Source organism: Denticeps clupeoides, chromosome 5 (assembly GCF_900700375.1).
Source record: "Denticeps clupeoides chromosome 5, fDenClu1.1, whole genome shotgun sequence".
In the NCBI taxonomy this organism is placed as follows: Eukaryota; Metazoa; Chordata; class Actinopteri; order Clupeiformes; family Denticipitidae; genus Denticeps; species Denticeps clupeoides.
In genome coordinates, this window is record NC_041711.1 from 28,261,948 (window position 1) to 28,282,296 (window position 20,349).

The 20,349-nt window shown below is 42.7% G+C and overlaps 3 protein-coding genes across 5 annotated transcripts in view; 1 reads left to right on the forward strand and 2 right to left on the reverse strand.

Annotated features, from left to right (window-relative positions):
- Positions 1-61: 61 nt before the first annotated feature.
- On the reverse strand, positions 62-5,916 carry mylipb (myosin regulatory light chain interacting protein b). Its single transcript, XM_028980534.1, has 7 exons — positions 5,682-5,916; positions 5,383-5,573; positions 3,552-3,737; positions 2,594-2,791; positions 2,322-2,486; positions 1,410-1,803; positions 62-943 (listed from the first exon to the last, which is right to left on the reverse strand). The coding sequence occupies exons 1-7, from the start codon at positions 5,766-5,768 to the stop codon at positions 782-784; spliced, it is 1,383 nt and encodes a 460-aa protein (XP_028836367.1). The 5' UTR covers positions 5,769-5,916; the 3' UTR covers positions 62-781.
- A 754-nt stretch (positions 5,917-6,670) lies between these two features.
- dtnbp1a (dystrobrevin binding protein 1a) lies at positions 6,671-18,901 on the forward strand. 2 transcript variants are annotated; one of them, XM_028980535.1, is made up of 10 exons: positions 6,671-6,888; positions 7,445-7,498; positions 7,598-7,648; positions 7,746-7,806; positions 8,110-8,242; positions 8,927-9,059; positions 10,455-10,477; positions 16,766-16,921; positions 17,515-17,658; positions 17,848-18,901. In XM_028980535.1, exons 1-10 carry the CDS (start codon positions 6,833-6,835, stop codon positions 18,138-18,140), a joined length of 1,104 nt encoding a protein of 367 aa, XP_028836368.1. In that variant the 5' UTR covers positions 6,671-6,832; the 3' UTR covers positions 18,141-18,901. The 2 variants fall into 2 exon arrangements, with proteins under 2 accessions (XP_028836368.1, XP_028836369.1); XM_028980536.1 differs by having other exon boundaries at positions 17,524-17,658.
- A 104-nt stretch (positions 18,902-19,005) lies between these two features.
- Positions 19,006-20,349, reverse strand: part of jarid2a (jumonji and AT-rich interaction domain containing 2a) — a 31,324-nt gene continuing 29,980 nt past the window's right edge. For both annotated transcript variants that reach the window (XM_028980532.1, XM_028980533.1), the window contains one exon: positions 19,006-20,333. In XM_028980532.1, the coding sequence (XP_028836365.1) occupies positions 20,178-20,333 (156 nt within the window). In that variant the 3' untranslated portion in view covers positions 19,006-20,177. The remainder of the gene's footprint in view (positions 20,334-20,349) is intronic.

Genomic DNA, 20,349 nt, shown 5'->3' on the forward strand with positions numbered 1-20,349 from the left:
TAAAACTCCAAAGTTTGTGAGTAAACTGATAAATCTGTCTCCAGTCATGTATTCTCAGATATAAAATTAGGAAACAAATGCATTTATTCAACATAAAACATATGTATTAAAATATTATGTTTCTGAGAAACTGTTAGTTTTACAGTAATTCTATTAAATGATCAGTGATGTATATATTCTAGGGGTTGCTAATACTATTCATGGAGGTCACAGGAGGCTTGAATGAAAACATGCTGCCATGGGGGCCATCTGGAACAGGACTGGGAACCCCTGGTATATGCTGCATTTGGCACCAGTAAGAATTTGAACAAAAAGCCTTTTTTGGCCGGGAGTGTGTACTGTAAACATTGCAACTGATGTGACCAATAAAGCGGTTTCAAATATACAGACAAATGAAGAGCTTAAAAAAACCCATTAAAAACAGAGGTCAAAAATAAAGGTTTCTACCTGTTGTAATGCTCTAAATTACATGTTATGCACTAGGTGCGGGAACACTGAATTGTGGGAAGGAGGAAGGGGAAGCGCGTGAGAGTTGGGTGGACAGTCTGTGTGTTGGTAACAATAAACTGGTTAACACACAGACTGTTGGCCCAACTCTCACTTGCTCCTTCCCAGAATTCAAGGTTCCTATGCCTACTGCTCACTCGTCATTTGGACCATTACACTGTCTAGGAGTGAATATCTCTTCAACATAAAAAAGAATATTAAATATTCAGCCAGGAAAGCTGCATTGTAAAAAATACCATACAATTGTGCGAGGAGGCACCTTGCACCTATGAATTTAACAAATTTTGTTGCTGGTGAAATCCACAGAGTCTTTTCTATGTGAACTCAGGCCCTTGCTGATTTGAAATGTAGCTTTGCTTGGCTTGTTCACGTTCGCACAAATAGGCAAGTAGACATGCTGGATACGGTCCACCTCGGAGCGACACACTGGGCAGCACTGAAAAGGAAAGGGTAAATATGGTCACCACAGATAACCGCCACAGTACGCTCCAATCATGTCACAATAGGTTGCTGACCTGAAACCATTCATGTATCCTAGATTAATGAACGGGCGGTCGCAGGATAGCAGTACTGTGTACCACAGGTTATATAAACCATGGTACCGTCTGAATCATTAACCTCACTGAACAAGTGCAATCTCAGTAACGTTTAAACCATATACATCATGTGCATCCGATGAACAAGAAGTGCTTAGAAAATAATTAAAATGTCAATCTACTCAATTTTATATAGTTCATAAAAGGACCCTGTTAATTAGCTGCTCTTCAAAAGTTCATTGCCTTCATGTTAATAATACCTACTCTAGTGATTTATTGTTTACAAGTGCTTAATCATGAAGGCTTCCATTGTGAGGCTATATACATTCTGCAATGTTATGGGTGTAAATGGCCTGGTATGGTCACCTGTAGTTGGCCAGCACAGCTGTAGCAGCAGACCATGTGGCCGCAGGGACAGAAGGTTGAGTCTATCTCTTCCTCACAGCACAGGGCACACAGCAGGGCATCCTGCAGCCGTTGCAGCTTCTCCTGCAGTTCACGACCTTTCTGGCACCTCTGGCACATCCCCTCCACCTCAGCTGTGGCACAACTACCTATAGCTGCCCCAGGGCTGGTGGCACCAAGTCCTTTCTTGAAAAACGCCCTCCTGGCCTGGTCATACACCTCTTTGGATGTACGCTGGACATCAAACACGTACATCTTGCCTAAGTCGATGTCATCGCTGAGGAAGAGGGAGGCCAAATGGCCTTTGAAGTCACGACTGTATTGCATCATCACAGTGCTGGTCACCGTGTCACACCTGATATAAAACATGAACAGGTATCTTAAAGTGTCTGAAAAAAATACAGAATTAGCAATAGACCAAATTATATTAACAATGTCAGACATTGCCACTAATGTTTTTGATTAAAATGTGATCTTTATTCAGTGAAACTGTTTCTCACTGTATTAAGGTAACTGAAAATGGTTTTCTAATAATCAATGAAGTGTGTGAGTTGGATTAACAAACACAGCATTACACTGGAACTGATAATATGCCTCGCTACATACATGCAGATATTCTGTCATTAACAGCCATTTCCATCTTCCAGAGTAATTTACAACAGAGATACAGGAGATTTGCCTCATCTGGTGTTTTTTAATGCACCAAATGGTTATTTAATATATAAAGTTTGTTGGATGTTTGTACAGCCCTACAAATGTTTTCAAATATTATATTCAAATATTTCAATACCAATATATACTCAGGATGTACAGAAGATGGAAGAGGTACAGCCAATGAAAGACTGCAACCATGTTGCAGCACTTGTGATGTACCTGTAGAAGGCGTGAATCTCTGTGATGGCTCTATACAGCCCACTCGCAGCTCTGGTGCTGATCAGTTTGAACACAAATACTACACTTTCACTGGTTTCCTGGGTGATAGTCATGTACACGTTCTTTCCTGAGTGAGTTGCCATGTGAATTGCAGGATAAATGATCCTGTAAGAAAATAATACCTTCATTATTGAAATGTAATAATACTATTATTTCCAACCAATACGTTGTGGGGATCGAGCATCTGTCTCCAAGGGTAAGGGACATCCTACCTGTTGACCAAGGAAAAGTCCTTCCTGCAGATGAACACTCCCTTTGGTCCAACCCCAACGGCCAGTTTCTGTCCTTCATTGTCCCTGGCACAATGCCAGTCCACCCCATAGTTCTCCAGGGAGGAAACCAGCTGCAAGGCCCGGTACTCTGCAGAAGCCTGGCTGACCCCCTCCAGCGCTTTGTGCTTTGCTATAATGCTGCTCATGCAGACACACGCGCATACACACACACACACACACACAATGGTTCATTAATCAACACAAAATGTGATCCTCCCATCCCTCTTCATCAGCCATATCATCAAGTTTCCCGCTGCTCTCAGCACTTTCTGGCTTTGACTTTGTAAGCCCAGTCTGCAGATAGATGAATCAGAAATTTGTGTCTGTACACGTGTTTGTGTGTGTGTGTGTGTGTGTGTGTATGGTAATGTCAGAAGGCAAAGAAAGGGCTTTGACTGTGTGACTGTGAACACGCAGCTAGTAATGCAGCCAGATTTATGCTATGACCCATGTTAGACATCCATTTGAAAGAAAAAAGTGAAATTGAAGCGATAGTCATTGTGAAACACTGCAGCACAGCACACGGTGACACAGTGAAATGTGTCCTCTGCTTTTAACCATCACCCTTGGTGAGCAGTGGGCAGCCATGACAGATGCCCGGGGAGTAGTGTGTGGGAACGGTGCTTTGCTCAATTTATAGTGCCCTGCCCTAGGTGAGTCCCCACACTGAGCCCTGTCTCCCACGATGCACTGTGCCCCTGAGTAGGATTAAGTGGTTATGGAAAGTGAGGGTGTGAGAGATTTGGTCATGGGCCTCTAACTAAGCAAAAAACTATACTGCGCTAAAACCCTGAGGTAATCCACAGAACTGATTCACCACGCAAGCATGTTATGGCCTGCAACACCACGTCACTACATCCTGGTACTTTCATTTCTGGTTGGATGCATTATTGTTTACCTATTGATGGTAGCTGAGCTCGGCTCCTGTCCACACAGGTGGGTGTAGCAGTACTTGGCAGTGTTTTGACTGTGGTCTCCAAACTCTGCCTGTGCCAACAGGGCACACAACTCGCTGGCCTGCTCGGCATCCAGTCGGAGGCTTCCTCTGTGAAGCTCTTCCTTCACATGCGTGAGGAACAGATGTCTGGGGGATGCAAGAACAGGCACGTACTGTAGGAAATGTGAACAAGGTCAAAAATGAACTGGCAAATGGTTTAGTGTTGTTAATTCTCAATAGTGTAGCCAGAACTGGTAAACCGAGGACAACACTGCCTAAAATAATGTTGCTATACATTTAAAAATGGTTTTATAGCATTTATTTGAGTCAGCATTTTAAGGACAAAGTTTCATGAACCCACTACATAACTGATTTTAATGATTTGTCTAGAAACATTATTCTAAATGCTGTCTAATACTGTCGAAAACTGGGCTATAAATATTGTCACTTCAATTTCACACTTTTTTGCAGCTGTCTTTTTTTTTTGCTTGTGGGTGGGGGGCAAAGATCAAAGAATTTCAGCTCTGCAGCATTATGTATGACGTCTTCCACGTCGTAAGAGAGGCCATTCGATCTGCCCTGAACACACAGATGTTATGCAACCTGGACAGACAGATGAGATAAACTGAATTGCACAGAACACACAAGCCTCACATATCACACATTACATTGAATCTGTGCCAATTTGGACTGGGAAACTCAGGATTATGACATCACTTCCCTTTTAAGTCACCAAGCAGAAATATATTGCAAAAAAAATTATGTCATTGTAAAAACATATGGGGCCACACGGTGGACATACATACACACACACACACACACACCATTCACACGCACTTACGGATATTTCAGAGTTGCCAGTTCTCTGGCCAGTTACTCTACATGCCTTTGAAGTCTCGGGCCTCCTTCTGCAATTCAAAGGCACGCAGACTAGGCGAACTGACAACTCTGAATGGTCTGTATTTGTGAGTGCGTGAGTGAATGGTGTGTGTGTGTGTGTGTGTGTGTGTGTGTGTGTGTGTGTGTGTGTGTATGTATGTATGTATGTGTGCACTCTGTGCCCAGTGTCCCAGGATGGGATCTGGCAGCTGCAAACCAGTGGAGGTTAAGGTAGGAACAAACTAATTTATAATGTGTAAAAAGCAACTTTGAATTGCTCCATGAAATATGCTAATTAACCAAATAATCTTGCTCTGCCTAAAATCTGCTACAAAAGGATAGTGAAACCAACAACTAACATTTAGTTTGATTAAGTCAGTGAACTGCAGCAACTGGAGAAAAGTAACACAGATGGAAACTGATTTTACTCAAACGCAGCATGTAATAGCATGAAAATATTCTGTGAGGCCAGAGCAGAACAAATCCCAATGCATCAATAATGATTTGAGCTATTTAATAATCAACACACAAACCATGTCACATAAAACCAGCCAGGGACTAAATGAAAGGTCCAATAATCCAAGCTAAAGAGCGACAAACAGGAACTGAACTGATGCCTCCCCTCTCCCCCTAGAGCAAGAAAAATGCACGCCCCCATGTCCAGGCCACATCTCCACCCAGCAGTCTGGAACATGCTGTACTTCAACCGTCTGAGGGTGTAGCTGCATGCCCTGCGAGGGCCCACGGTTTTACAGCCCCAGGCATGTGGCTCTAAAGCACACACACTGAACGCACAGAAACACGGCATGCTGCGAGCAAGAAAAAAAAAAATACATCTGCAAATAACAGCAGCATAAACGTAACCCAAATCTAAAACTCCAATCAGATTTTATACCTTATTTTGCAGCCTCACCTTGTTTGCTCCTGAAGGATCAGATGAGGCTCTACAAAGAACTTGACTCGCAGCTTCATTCTGCAGGGAGAGAAGCTGTCCAGCTGCTGAGAGATTCTGTTCCTCAGGTTCAACCACAAGCTCTCTTCCCTGCTCCCAATGAACTGGAGTCCAAAGTAATCCAGCTCGATTATTCCCAGTTTCTCACAAATCTGGAGGACACAAATTCAGTCACGTGCTATTTAATTACTGTATTATTTGATCATCTGGCAAAGGAGACCCAATGCCATTCTACAGTTATCACCAAGGCACGGTTCTACCTTATTCAGACAGTCTTCTCCATTTGCCTTCGAATCCACTTCCACTTCCATTATCACGGAATCTGGCAACGTTACGTGGCAAAGCATGTTTGCTTTACGTCCCTTCGGAAACTCACGGAATCATTTGTCTGCAGCTTCTGACCTGTGGAGCCGCAGATCCACGTGTGGACGCTTCTCCGCGGGTTCCCCGTGGCAGCGGACGGCAGGTCAGAATCCGCGGCACCGATTGGAGGACGCCTGTAAAAAAAGGGGGCGGGGCCTAGTATCAAAACTTTTATTCCGATATTTTTGCAGAAACTGTGCGTGTTGCACGGTGCCAAATGCACGTATTTCTACAACTGCATTTATACCTGAACAAGGTATGAGGAGTAAACTCACAAACGTGAAAGTTGCTTTTTAAAAAAGTTCCCTTTGTAAAAGTTAGTTCAAAACTACAATAAAGCGTCGTATCTGGTGTATAACATACTGCACTCTACACAGGAAACACGCCAGGTGCAACTTTTTCAGACAATGAGTGGTGCCCGTTATGTTTCTAACAATTGGTGTCTTTATGTAATAAACCGCGCCGTTACGTAACCGGCCATGACGCCGACCGGAATGCGCGCTGGCGCCGTATACTGCTGCGTACACAGACCGCACCGACTCGCGATTCGACTCCTCGACCCCCTTTTGTCCAGCCTGGAAAGTCCGGCCTTTTCTAGTTTCATGTCCAGTTTCATGACAGAACAATGAGATTGTAACCGTCAAATTACTTTAATTGATCTATTTCAACATAACATAACTAACAATGTCTAATGTTATGTACAAGCATATATCCCCAAAGAAAGTGTGACATGTATTTGTCTAGCTTCGAATAACGAGATACTCTCGTTTATTAATATGCATTGTAGGTGGTCTTGGATTTCGTAGTAAAAGATATTCATGTAGCCAATAAGACGGCGCCTTTGCGACACGTGACTGAATGCGGAAGTACGTCGGAGCCGCGTGCTGTTGTGGGCGTGTTCCGTCTGACGGGGGGACTCTGCTGCGGGACGTGGGTCAACTCTTCCCCCCACCCGGTGACAGTGGTGTCCCGGGAAGTGTCGTCTGGAGCAGATAAATGCCACTGGTCCAAATACGTCGCGCTGCTCGGCCGAAGTGAAGCCGCGACGATGTTTGAGAATTTCAGAGAACGGCTGCAGACGGTGCAGCAGGACTTTACGGCAGGGTTGGTGCTCCACTTGAGCTCAGCAGCTAGTCAACATGTTCAGCCGAGTGAAAAGTGCGGCGTCGTGTCGAACCTTCGCGCGTCGCTCGGAGAATGGATACTGGCGCCATGTGATGTCGCTGACTGTGGAGCTAATGCAACTTCCTTCTAAGCGATAGTTTGGCCATTGTGCGTCGTTAGCCAGCTAGCATAGCCATGTTATATTAGATTAAACACGAATTTACGCTGTTCGCCAGCTGTTCAAAAGCTTCTTTCTCACATGTGTGAATCATTCGGTCATTAAAAAAAAAAAAACCTAAGTACAACTGTTATTCGTAGTAGTAGTATTAGTACTTGCAACTGCATGTCACTGTTTCTGAAAATCGGCGCAATTACTTTCAGCTGACAGTCATGTGACCGGCGAGACGGGCGTCGCTATAAACACATGCATTTTCCCACGCAGGACACAGGATTTAAATTGCTCAAATATCTCAGTTTCTTTATTCATGGTGGCCCACTTTACGTATATAACCCCCTACACCAATAGGCTGGTTTTAAATTCATCTGACACCCACAGGTTCAAGACCCTCGGTGACAAGTCAAAGGAATCCAAGGTGAAGAAGCAGCAGAGGTATTTTTTTTAAAGACCTTCGCAACGCAAAGAGAAAATAGCAAGACAAGTTATTTCTCAAGTCACACATTAAATAAGACAAGTCATTTCTCTCCTCAGAAAAGACGACCACCTTCCTCATTTTTCGGCTGGGGTGGAATTACTCAGTCGGTACTGATGGGTTTTCTTTCTCTAAATTGTTTTATAATGAACCTTTTCTCTCCAAAGATCCTTTGGTTTAAAGCACCTCCCACTTTTACATTTCCAGATATGAAGACACTTGGGTGGCTCTTCACAAACGGGCAAAGGAATGTGCCAAAGCTGGCGAGGTGAGGGAATGAAAGTGACTGTTATTGTCATTGCACAGCACACGGTCTGCTTTTAACCCAACACCCATATTCAGCACTGGGCAGGCATGAAAGGTGCCCGGGGAGCAGTGTGTGGGGACGGTATATTGGTGGTTCGGGAACTGAACCCGCAACCTGATTACGAGTCCACCAATATTTTTCCTTAACCTCTAGGCCACCACTGTCCAGCTGAATGAATTAATGACACAATCACTGCATCTACGTCCATACTGGTGTTCATGATCGGATCTTGACTGCAGTTTTCTTTGTTGTGGTCTCTGGCAGGCCATGGATGGTGAGGTGGTAATGCTCACGGCGCACTGGGAGAGGAGGCGTGGTGCCCTGCTCGAGCTCCACGAGCAGCTACAGCAGATACCCTCCTTCCTCACAGATCTGGAGAGCATTACATCCCGCATTGGTGAGAGACTCCGGAGCCGCTTGGACACCACACCCAAACACCTACACCAGAACAGCAAGAACAGGAAAAAGCAAGAACAAGGACAGGGTTGCATGCACAAATCAAGCACAAACTTGATTTGTTGTGAAAAGGAGGTTTGACTGAAATCTGTTGTTATGAATGTCAGTATATCCAATAGTGCAATTTTTTTTATTATGCCAGTCTGCTCGCGTAACATTCTAAGTAGTTCAAACTAAAACATAATTTAAGCACGTTCTGTGCCAAAAATGATACAATGATTCTAAACAAATGGAAAACTGTGGAAATACTGTTACCATAATTGTAAATTTATTTAAATGTAATTCCGTGTTGCCAGTGTAAAGTTTAAAATAGCCTTACATGTGTTGGGATCCCTGTTTCCCCAACATCAATTATTAAGTTCCGCTTCCTTATTCTGTCCACTAGGCGGCGCCAGGTGGAATTTACTCACGCTCTCTTTTTACAGACCAGTAGACAAATATCTATTACATTTCTAAATCTATCATGCAATAAAAATGACATTAAGCAGACTTCGTTATGTACTGTAAACTCTAATGCTACATTAGTAATAACAATGATTGTATAAGCTCAAACCTCCAAAGTATGTTCTTGGTTTAGTGAGCCTGCATATGCCAAGCCTGCATTTGTCTGCTGCCTATCCCACAGCACACCTAGAGGCTGATTTTGAGGAGATGGAGAGCCGTCTGATGCATCTGGAGAACCTGTGTGGTCAGTGTGAGCAGCAGCGCTTCAAGCACTTTCAGATCTTGCAGCTAGAAAACTACAAGAAGAAAAAGAGGTGTGCTTCTCGGGGCTTTCTCATATTTCTCATGATATTATCCTAGTGGGTTAGACATTTGCCTATGAACCAGATGGACTACAAAGGCACAGGTTCAAATCCCACTTACTACCATTGTGTTCATGAGAGACACTTTGGATAAGGACATCTGGTAAATGCTGTAAATGTAAATGGTCTCTGACTGTGCATAAACCGTCTTAAGACACCTTTCAAATAAAAGTTCAATTTACATTTACATTTACAGCATTTATCAGACGCCCTTATCCAGAGCAACTTAGTCAGTAGTTACAGGGACAGTCCCCCTGGAGACACTCAGGGTTAAGTGTCTTGCTCAGTGACACAATTTGAAGGTGTAAGCTAGGCAAATGACAGTTGTTATTAGGAAGAAAACTGCAACTGGCTTAAGACTCCATGACGTGTAAAGCCAAGTCCTATCAGCCGTTGCTCACTTTGTGAAGAGCAGCTGACTCCCCTTCAGGCAATTTGTCATCACCAGTGTTCGTAGTGTACACGACACTACTGGCTGTGTCGTTATCTTGCTGTCAAAATCACGTTAGTTCAGGAGAAACCTGCCCCCTTTTTGTGTGTTCTGCTGTATTTTATGTAGCATTATATAGATAGCGCAGCTTAACATGCATAGTTGCTTATTGAGTGCTCACATGAAGAGAGATGACCCATGAAAGAAATTATGCCTGCAGCTGAATAGTGTAAACAGGCCATGTCAACATAAAAAGAATCTTCATGGCGCATTGCGCATGAGGTGTTTTTTTCCCCATTTCAGCCCTCCCATATTCTTCATTATATTAAGAACATCCAGACATTTTTTCTCATCTGCAGTCTACCTTTTGAGTTGTTCACTCTCTGAGATGTATGGAGTATGAAGGATATGAAGGAGTGAACTCTGTAGCAAAATTCTAATGTATGGGTTTCTTTTAGAGGAAAGGATTTTCAGTTTTCAGGCCCGTTCTGTGTCATTACCTGGGAGGTTTTATGATGGAATGTTGAAACAGAGCAATATATCTTGTCTCACTGCAATATACAGGACAAAGACAAAACAAGGCATCTGCACTTTATACTGATGGTTTGTGTAATGTCTCTTGTGGCCTGGAGCTAAGCCATGCATTCCTGGCTTAATGCAGTGGAGTGTGAAACGGTCTCATTTCCATGGCATTTGCCTGTGAACCTGTGTGGAGGTTATTTAAAGGCCAACTAAATAAAATTGCTGGTTACCATTGTTAAAAAGGGGGGCATTCATGGAAAATGTGACTGATTTCTGGATACTGATGTGCTGTTTGTTGTCATACGCAGCTCACAAAAGCATGGTGACTCATTTTATTCCTTTCTGGGTAATGGACTTCCACATCCTAATTCCTGCTTTTTTTTTCTTCTCTCCAGGAAAGAGCTGGAGTCTCTCAAAGGTAAGGATTTTCCAAATGCGACTTAATCCATTAATTCAGTTGCACTAGCATTAAGTTAAATTTCTTGTTTTGAATACCATCCTTTCATGAAATATATACACCATGAGGAAAGGCTTAACTAATAAGTAACCAAACCAGGATAGTATATGATTGCTTCTTGCAGCTTGAACATTGTATTTTCACATGTTCAGTTCAAAAGAAGAGTTTAAAATAGAGCCGGAGAAAGAATTAAGCATGAATTATGTGGTTTGTCAGCGGAAAAGAGTAGCAGGACTTCACATTGAGGACAAACTTAGTTTGCTGGCTGATCGCTGACTTAGTTGACCATTAGGTTGTTACCAGACATGCAAGTGATATGCTTCATGCCAAATCAAATCATGTTTTTTGGGGGAAAATCTGAGCCACAAATAACTTATGTGTAGTTGTTCTGTCTTTCCCATTTCAAGTTTTTACAATCAAAGTATTCTGATTATGATGCCTTTCAATATTAAATGGTAAAATACATAACATATCTATATAGAAATGGATCATTTGATATGAAATGCTTGGGTCTACAATGAGCAAAATCACATGAATAACAGTAACAGTAGTGAGAAGACACTAAGGTTAAGATGAAAGCTAGTGTTTCTGTGTAGAGGAACTAAGATATTTCCTCTTCACAAGATTGTCATGTTTGCTTTTTCCTGTTCTGAGAACATTGGATTGTATTGTGATAGGATAATGCTACGTAACATTAGGTCTAAACAGGCAAGCCTTCTTGATGGTCTGACTACAGAGTTAAATGGAATTTCCAGACAATTCAGTATATATAAGGAATACAGGCTGTCATGTGCCGTTCTGACCCAAATAACCCCCACCCCAAAATGTATCCTCAGGTTCAGCACTCAGATGGAGAATCTAGTTCCTGCTTTAGCTATTTATTTTGAACTTCTTGTCATCCGCATACCATCTAACTGACACCCTGTTGCATACACCTGATGAATATGTAATATTTCCTTTACAGTAATGGATGTGATATGTACTCCTTGAGGGGAAAAATGGTCCGGTTGCTATGCAGCTTTGCATTTCCAGGCTATAAATAATACGAGCCAATCAGTGAATATAGCCGTGATTTTTGCAATAGGAGCAGCCGAATCCGTCTCAGATATCAGTATTCAGCCTGAATCGCGGGCAGCATCTGTGGGTTTTGAAATGTGGATAGCCGCCTTACTCAGTGTTTCTGAAGCAGAAGCCTGGGTTGCGCTTAGAATTTGAGTTTTTGTTTTTTTCCTGCTCAAGTGGAAAATGTCTTTGAAACTTTTTTTTAGTAAGTGTAGACGTGCAGCTGCTTCTTTCATTATCTAAATTATGGAATGAGAGTTTGTAACTAATGTGCGGCTGCCATGGTGATGAACGTGATTATGTCTCAACACTGCAGGCAGTGTAGGCGGCACTCCACAGCTTGGTGTCTCTCTCGAGTGGGCAGGGCTGCCAACACTCAGGTTTTTATTTGTTAAAGCTATGCTTATTTCATTAATACCCACACTCTAATATATGCTGTGTCATTGCACATAAGTAAACCTTGATTGGATATATTCTTGCCCATGTCGTTTTTAAAGAAAAAGAAGCATCCCAAATGCTGTATCCACCTAGGATTCTTTTCATGGTCGACCCTCCAGATGACACTTGTGGCCAGGAGGCTTTAGTTGACCTATAGCTGTCACCTCACCTGCCTATACATAGCCCAGCCCCCACCACCATGGCCCCCCAGGGCAGTATGGTTATTTCCCCCTCACTCTGCTAAGAATGAGAGTGCTCCCCCCCCCCTCTCTGAAGGCTGAGAGTGGTACATTCCCGGCTCACTCTTCTCCACTACAGCTGCGCCTTCTGCGCCCAGCGTCCCAGCATCTCTCAGCCTTCACCAGCGTGACTGAGGGAAGGTGAGCATCGCTTGCACGCGTCTGAGTGGACTGAGTGTGGGACACCGGTGGAGCTTAGCTGAGGGCTAACATGCAGGTGTAAGTGGGTGCCAAGTCCAGCGCGGCCCCAGTCCCTGTCTCGTCCCCTCCCATTCACTCCTCGAAAACCCAAAGGAGATGTCCTCACCCGATCCAGTGGACAGCGACAAGAGCAGCTCCTGTAGGTCCCTTGCATGCTTTTTTCCATTCATGGTTCTTGTAATGAGACTGTTTGTATATATATAAATATTCTTCTGCTGTTTAAGGTCCCGGGGTAGCACGCTCATAGCTGAAGAGCTTCTATTTTCCCCTTTTCCAGTCTGTCCGATGTGCTCTTCTGTGTGATTTCTCTCTGTGAACCATGCCAGTACAATGATGCCCTGTGTGTTTTATTAACTTTCCTAGTCATGAACCAACTGTAAAAGACTGTCACAAGACTAATGCCATTACAAAGCCATCATTGAGATGAAGGAGCACATGGCTGGCAAATTTGCTTTCTGAATTAGCAGTATTTTCCCAGGCCCTTGACACCATAAGCGGTTATACACAAAAACACTAATGCGCTGATAATGTGCTTTATACCTGCTAAAACTATTGGATTTTTCCATTCCGTGTATGAAGGTGACTGAGTACTGGAGGATTAGCTTTATGGAACCATACGTCATATGACTCTCATTATCATGTGATTAACCTCTGCCTCGGAGAGGATTTAAACTTAGATCTTCCTGTATAGGCCTTGCAGCTGAAGCTGTCTTTTTGAACACAATGTTAAATCTGCCTGAGAATTTAAGACTTTAAATTGAACTCTTTTGACTGTAAACAAAGGGAACTGGCCTAATTAATTTGAATAACCGCTGTTTCAATCCATAATGTTGGATTCTGTATTCTAGATGGCTAGATTAGGCTAATTTTTTGGAAAATGGTGGGATTGTCCTGTGTTATGATGAAATGACTGGAGAGCATGATTGGTGCTATCCTGAACACATCAGGTGTATTTGTGATTAGTAGAATTAGATTTTAGTGGAAATGCATTTGTAGTGCTATTCTCACTACAAATGCAAATGTTCCTTGAAATACCTAAAAAGCATTCACTGTCATAATTGTTGTGTTTAGCCAAGGTAGTCAAATCACATCCATTATCTTACCCTTGCAATTATATCACAGACCCAAATTAAGCACACATTACTAATATAATAAAACACAATTTGTACAGTGCACAATTTTGTGATTGTTTTGCAGTAATGCCTGACCTTAGCGCTTCATTTAATAGTCAGTTCTGACTGCCAGTGCCAGAAGTCACACATACTGTTAACCAAATGTCGAGGACAGGAAGTTAACGCTGAACGTGTTAGGCACAGTTCCGGTTTGTTCCAGTGTTGTAGAATGCGTCTGTGTCCTGAGATGAAACTCAATACCCAGCCCACCCGCCCATTAGCTATTTAAGTCATGTGTATGTTTCTTCTTCTTCGTGTGATATTTTTTACTAAACCACTTTGGGAAGGAAGTAAGAGCTCTAGGGCTGTTTTCCGTCGTCCACTGCCGTTTGTCTTCGCATGATTGGGCCGATGTGAGAGCAGATATGAACTGGATGTGTGTCGATATTCTGCTCTGAGCACAAGACAAGTGGTTAAAACTATAAGAGCACTTCATTTGTTCATTAGTAAGGGCCTTCCCTGGTGGTCTAGTGGTCAGGATTTGGTGCTCTGGTTCGATTCCCGGTCAGGGAAACTAGTTTACAGGGGCAGTGATGGCCTAGCATTTAAGGAAGCAGCCCCATAATCAGAAGGTTGCCGGTTCGAATCCCAATCTGCCAAGGTTCCTGAGCACACACTTCACCCTGAGCTGCTCCAGGGAAAATGTCCTGGATTAATGCCATAAATGTCAATGTATCAAGGTGTTTGTGGGAGGCTTGTCACACTGTGACATTTTGACACGTGAAGGGATTGAAGCAGATTATCAGACATTGGGAGTTCCTGGAGGAGTCTGTCACTCAAGTCACATAAATGTAGAGGAGATTTTTAATTACTTTACATTACTGAGAGCCATAACATCTTTGCTCCTATCCAGAGCAACGTAGCCTTACTAATTACACAGACAGGCATATATAAATGAGCCAATATTTCTTTTTTTTTATATTCCATTTCACTCGATTTATGGTCTGTCTCAATAGCCTTCACCACAAGTGATCTTTAATCGAAAGAGCCTTTTTAAATGACCTTGTTCTCATCAGGAGATCAAAGGGATCAAAAACCTTGGTTTGGAAATTCATGTTCCCGCATGCAGTATTTGCTTGAAAAAGCCTCAGTTGATCATGTGCTCCAGATTAATTGTTAGAAAGGCTGTATGTAAATATGCTGACTGGGTAGTCACATCTCTTTCTCTTCTGCCCGTGTGATTTAGGCCCGGGAAGATGGTGGCGCTTGCAGTTCAGCTGCATTTTAGATGAAAAAGATGTTTCTTCGGATGTTGCACAGATCTTACTGCCATATTATTCACAGGACTTGAGTTAGGAGCAGCCCGTGCTGTCTGTGAACTGCTGCATTAAGGAGATTATTTTAACAGACAAGTGTGGCATCTATAGGATGGAGATGGGGAGCTTGACTGAGTAGAGCATCAAGGGTTTTGAGGGGGAAGCTTCGTTTAAAATTTGTGATTCAGAATAATCCTTTACCTCCAGCAGTCACCGGATGTCTTTTAACCGGTGTCTGAATAAATGTTTTAGAGTGAGTGCTGAATATATGGTTTCAATGGTTTATTATTTCTGAATTATTCTGCCTTCTCCCAAAACAGCATTCAAGCCATATTAGTAATGACCAAAAACATTGATGCACACATTTGGATGACACTGCATAATTAATATCGTTATTGCTCAATGATTATTTTAACCTCAGAAGATACTCAACATTGCTTATTGGTCCATAGTAAAATTACAAGGTTACAAATTTATAAACAGCAGATTCGTAATCATTTTATATTACAGCATGCTTTCTATTAAGTCTTAATTGTTTCATGTGAAATTAATGCAGATAACTGCAGATAGACAGAAGCACCTGGCAGAGGTGTCTGTAATGGCAGTGTAAAGCTCAGGCCATCTGTGTTTATATGTTGAATGCAGCTTTTAAATAAGAAAACCTGAATAAGTGTATGTGTAATACATGATAATTCACAAGCTCTGCCTTATACTCACTGTTTGTTCAAATGCATTCATAGATACATGAACCAGAAACACCCAATTCTTACAGCTTTCAATAGGTTTCATATAATAAGCAACATATCAGCAGTCATTTGTTGAAATGTATGTGTTTGTAGCAGGAAGAATGGGCAAGTGCATGGATCTGGAGTCATATATGACTGGGTAAACCACATGTTAACCACTCTTTCCACTCATTGAAAAAATAATTACTACGGTAGAGTCAGTAAGATTAGCATCTTCCGGTTTCCTGAATTGTACAAATGATACAGTTTTTAGGGGAGTAGGACTAATGACGTGAAGGAATTTTTTTTTAATTATTTAAACACCACCCAGCACTAGTGGTCAGCACCAGGGGCATGTGCATCACAGGCTCCTCGATGTGGAGCAAATGTGCTCATGTGTATCGTTTGTACCAGCAGAAGATATTAGCACGGTGTTACTATTGATAACACTTCTCTGTGGTCTCCATTGTCACCCCTGCAAATGCACGCATTACAGAATTCATTTGTGAAGTCAAACAGAAACCGTCTCGGCCAGAATGGTTTTGGTGGCATTAGGGGAACATGCATAATATTTGGCGGGTTGTTGTCTCTCATTAGTGCAGAGCATTGGTTCTTTTTTTTTTTTTTTTTTTTTTTTTTTTTTCCCCCCCCTCTTGTACTATTCTCGTACACGTACCCACCACACAGAACACATATGCACCGTCTGTGTCGTACTGGCAAGCGAAGACACTTCCTGGTGCTGAGAGAAGCGGGGCTCTTTTCCTGTTTAAGAGGAGCGTAATAGTCTTTCTGACTGCAGAATTACCCCTGTGTTAAGTGGGCTCATCTTGCCAGGCAAGTAAATACATCACAGTTCCATACAGTCTTTTCTGAGCTGTTTCAATATTCCTAACACAGGAGCAGAATTGGGAGGTGATCTGATGCTAGCTGTGTTCATAAAGAGTAGCCACGGCTTTGCAGGAATGGTGGAGTTTGCATTCGAGGGGGTTGGCGATGTTTTCTTGTTTATTAAATAGATTTTATCCATGTCCTGTATTATATTTTCAGTATACACATGTGAAAATGGAATGAATCAGGGATTTTAAATGTGCAAATAAGGGCGAGCATTTCTCAAGCAGCAGAATTCAGCTTCTTGTCCCCACCCCTCTTGCTTTAGCGGAGCTGGATACGGAGCATGCTCAGAAGGTGCTGGAGATGGAGCATGCCCAGCAGGTGAAGCTGAAGGAGAGGCAGAAGTACTTTGAGGAGGCATTTCAACAGGACATGGAGCAGTATCTCTCCACTGGCTATCTGCAGATCTCCGACAGGAGAGGTGAGACCATCGCTTTATTTTACTCACTTCAGACCTGATCTTGTACCGCTATGCTTCTGAAAGACTGGGCTATGTGGACGTTTTTCCTCATCCCGTCTTTATTTGTTCAGATTTATGCTGCAGTTTTTTTTTTGCATCAAATTTTCTTCAACTTCCAAATAAATTTAACAAATCTGAATGAATCTTTTTACTGTAGACTTGTGTTTTGTGAATTTTAGCTCTGAGTATGAGTAGGCTGTGAGGAATCTAGTAAAGGACTACCACTTTTCCCATCAATATTAGATCCTCTTCAGCTGTAGTAATTGTGGGCGTGGTGCCATTAGCAGTGCCGTATTGATGAGCTCTTTAAACTTATTGTCCTCTCTCCTCTCTGCTGCCTTCCTCCACCGTCCTCCTGTCTCCTCACTGAGGTATGGTGGGTGGGGATGGTTCCTTTCCACTTATGTCTAGAGCTGATAACAATGTTAGCGTTCCCATCATAGTCTGCATGCTTCTTAACTTTCACGTTCACGTGATTTAAAAGCAACTCTGCACTGTTGATCTGTTTCTTTTTATTTCCGGCTGAAATAACCAAGCTCTGGTTTGATGCTTAGAGCCTTTAGGAAGCATGTCTTCCATGGAGGTGAATGTGGACATGCTGGAGCACATGGACCTCACCGATGTGTCTGATCACGAGGCACTTGATGTATTCCTCAACTCTGGAGGTGAAGACAATAGTGCATCATCACCAATTACAGGTATGATGGGAAAACCTATATAAAAAGAGACATTTAATTATTTAAAGCATTTGAGCTGCCAGCTTGGTACACTGTAAGAATTACAGAATTTGTGAAGTTGTAACGGCCTCATTAGATGCCCTGCCTGCTCATTAATATCTGTATGGAAATGTATGTGCTTGTTCTCACCGAAAGTCTCATGTTGATCAGGTCCAGAGCTGGAGCCGTCTCCCACAGAGATCTCACTCAGAGTGCCCACTCAGGCTGACCTCCATCACAGCAACAGCCCCGCTTCCTCGCCCGGCTCCTCTTCCACCCGCACCAACTCGGTCAGCCAGGAGACGGAGGGGCCGGATGAGGAGGTGAGCGAGGGGAGTGCGGGGGACTCGCCCGTAGTCCAGTCAGACGAGGAGGAGATACTGGCTGACACTGCACTCGTGGGCCTGCCGGAGCCCGGAGAGCAACTCAAGAACTCAGACGATAGTGACTCACTGACAACATAGACCACAAAGAAATGCTGCAAAAAGAACAAATTCCCAGACTGATGTCCTGCTGGTTATCAGAGCTTAATATTATTGGACCTTTCTTATTACTGAGCTAGGGAGCTCACTGGACAGTTCAAGAGAACCATTTGCTTCTCTTTCTTTTTTCATTTCAGATTTTTCTTTCCCTGGGGAAATCAAGTCGCTGTGTCCTCTACAATCAGTATTGTGTCTCTCTCCTTTTCCAGAAAGCTGTCTGTAACAAATAAAGTCTTTTTTCAAATCTAGCTGTAAGCACTCCACATTCCCCCATAAGTCCTGCTCTGTTTAGAAGTTGCTGTTCTGTTATCTTGTGTTTTTCATATTTATCTTGACCATAAACCTTTTGCTATGGTGTGCATGTTTGCTGTACAACTGTGGGCTGGCGGTCCAAATGACAAGAACAGGTATTTCACCCAAGATGCCAAAAACCAGAACATCATCAGTATTTTAACTCCGTGTTCTCTAAGGACTCCTCACATCTAATGACAAGATGGTCCCACATTAGATTGCTAATAGAAGAGATTACAGATTAAATATGCTCTTGTGTGTTGGCTCTGTTAATGGTGAGAGAAGGCAGCAAAGGAGGGTCTGTCTGCACATGTGCGTTCTAGCAGACATAACAGAACCGTCGTGCTAGGATGTCAAGCTTATGTTGTGTGCGTCTTTCACCGTAGTTTGTTCCTGTTTTACACAATAAATTCAAAGGACTGAGGAACCTCCCAAATGGGTAAAATGGTTAAGACTGAATTGCTCTTTTTTTTTCCTTTGTTAAATTGATGGTCACATGACTAGTTCAGAATGATATTGTATGCAATTTGTAAAAGAATCTGACACAGACCCTTGCTTTGAAGGACTGACAGTGAATATTTATTCAAACATAAAAGTACAAACTGGTAAAGTGGAAAAACTGTTATGTCATTTTTCATATAGAGCTGCAAATCTGTGTGTTTATAAATAAAATCGTAAGACAAGCCAGGTTTACTATAAAAGTCATCATAAACACCGTAAGGCCATAATAAAAAATAAAAACGGACAACCACATTTCTGGAAAGAAAAACAACTCTGTGCTCACTGACAATCTCTAAAACTGTTCAGTCATTTGCAGGGGAGGAGCAAGGAAACTAGATAGATTTTAACCTTATGTCAGTGCAACAAGGGGAACTACTGCTGTACCTTTTAATTTATTTCATATTAAATGTTTCCCTTTTATAAAAAACATAAAGCTAAAAAACTAGGGAATACCACTATGCCATACTTATAATTAAAGCAGCACTTACTTATATATGATACAAGAGTGACCCTGTGGACATCACACTGTGGCAGATGAAGAATTTGATGGGTAAGGCCTTTTCTTCATCTCATATTCACCCCCAAAGCCCCTTCATGCTCTTCCTCGAAGGCTCGTTCGGAGCAAAAAAAATATTTCTTGCTGTTGTGCTGGTCAATTTTCATCCTCTCATTTTTTGGTAATGCATGAAATTCAAAACAATAGTCATTTTTCTTTCTCCATATATCAAATACTGTAATAATTCTAGTAAAGCTTTAATTGAAGGGGTTCAACTCAAGATAGAGCTTTTTACTTAATGCCTTATTGTAAATGACATATAAACATTTCTCTTACAACTGATTCCAAATAGCTTATCTGGGTATGGGGAGAGCTTGAGCACAAGAGGAAGAGCCCAGGGAGGGCTGTTGGAAGAAAGTAAAACTACAGCACCATCTGAACACAAACACTAGGTAGAGGATATACTGATATTTATGTATATATCTATATTCAATGTAAATGCTAAAACAACCAGAAAATACTCATATAAAACAATTTAAAAAACAGTGCAAAATATTTCGTGCTTTCAGGAAGGGGGGGGGTGTTCTGCTCTGCTGGGTGGGGGGGGGTAAGAGCATAAGCAGAGCGATGCAGATGGCTGGGCGGAGTGAAATGGGCCGGTGCGGGATGGACAGGGTGAGGTGTCATGGGGGGCTGTGGGAGCTGTGGGAACATTGGTCGCTCTGCTTGGCTCAGGAGCCTGCGGTGTGTTTGGGGGTGAGACGGGTGGCCTGGGCGGAGCTCCTGCTCCGGGGGCTGCGCTGTGCTGGTGTATCGGCTCTCTGCCACTCGCTGGTCCTCTCCCGCACCCTGCCGCCCACGCGGTTCACCAGAGCGTTAATCTGCTCCTGTACCCCCAACAGA

What these genes read in the sequence shown, in the direction of transcription:
- mylipb (XM_028980534.1), bottom strand. Translation starts at nt 5,768, where the DNA reads ATGCTTTGCCACGTAACGTTGCCAGATTCCGTGATAATGGAAGTGGAA. An exon ending in GAGAAGACTGTCTGAATAAG is followed by an intron (nt 5,574 to 5,681) that starts GTAGAACCGTGC and finishes TGTGTCCTCCAG; the next exon opens with ATTTGTGAGAAACTGGGAAT. An exon ending in GACTTTTCCTTGGTCAACAG is followed by an intron (nt 2,487 to 2,593) that starts GTAGGATGTCCC and finishes ATTTTCTTACAG; the next exon opens with GATCATTTATCCTGCAATTC.
- dtnbp1a (XM_028980535.1), top strand. Translation starts at nt 6,833, where the DNA reads ATGTTTGAGAATTTCAGAGAACGGCTGCAGACGGTGCAGCAGGACTTT. An exon ending in GAGCATTACATCCCGCATTG is followed by an intron (nt 8,243 to 8,926) that starts GTGAGAGACTCC and finishes CCTATCCCACAG; the next exon opens with CACACCTAGAGGCTGATTTT. An exon ending in AACTACAAGAAGAAAAAGAG is followed by an intron (nt 9,060 to 10,454) that starts GTGTGCTTCTCG and finishes TCTTCTCTCCAG; the next exon opens with GAAAGAGCTGGAGTCTCTCA.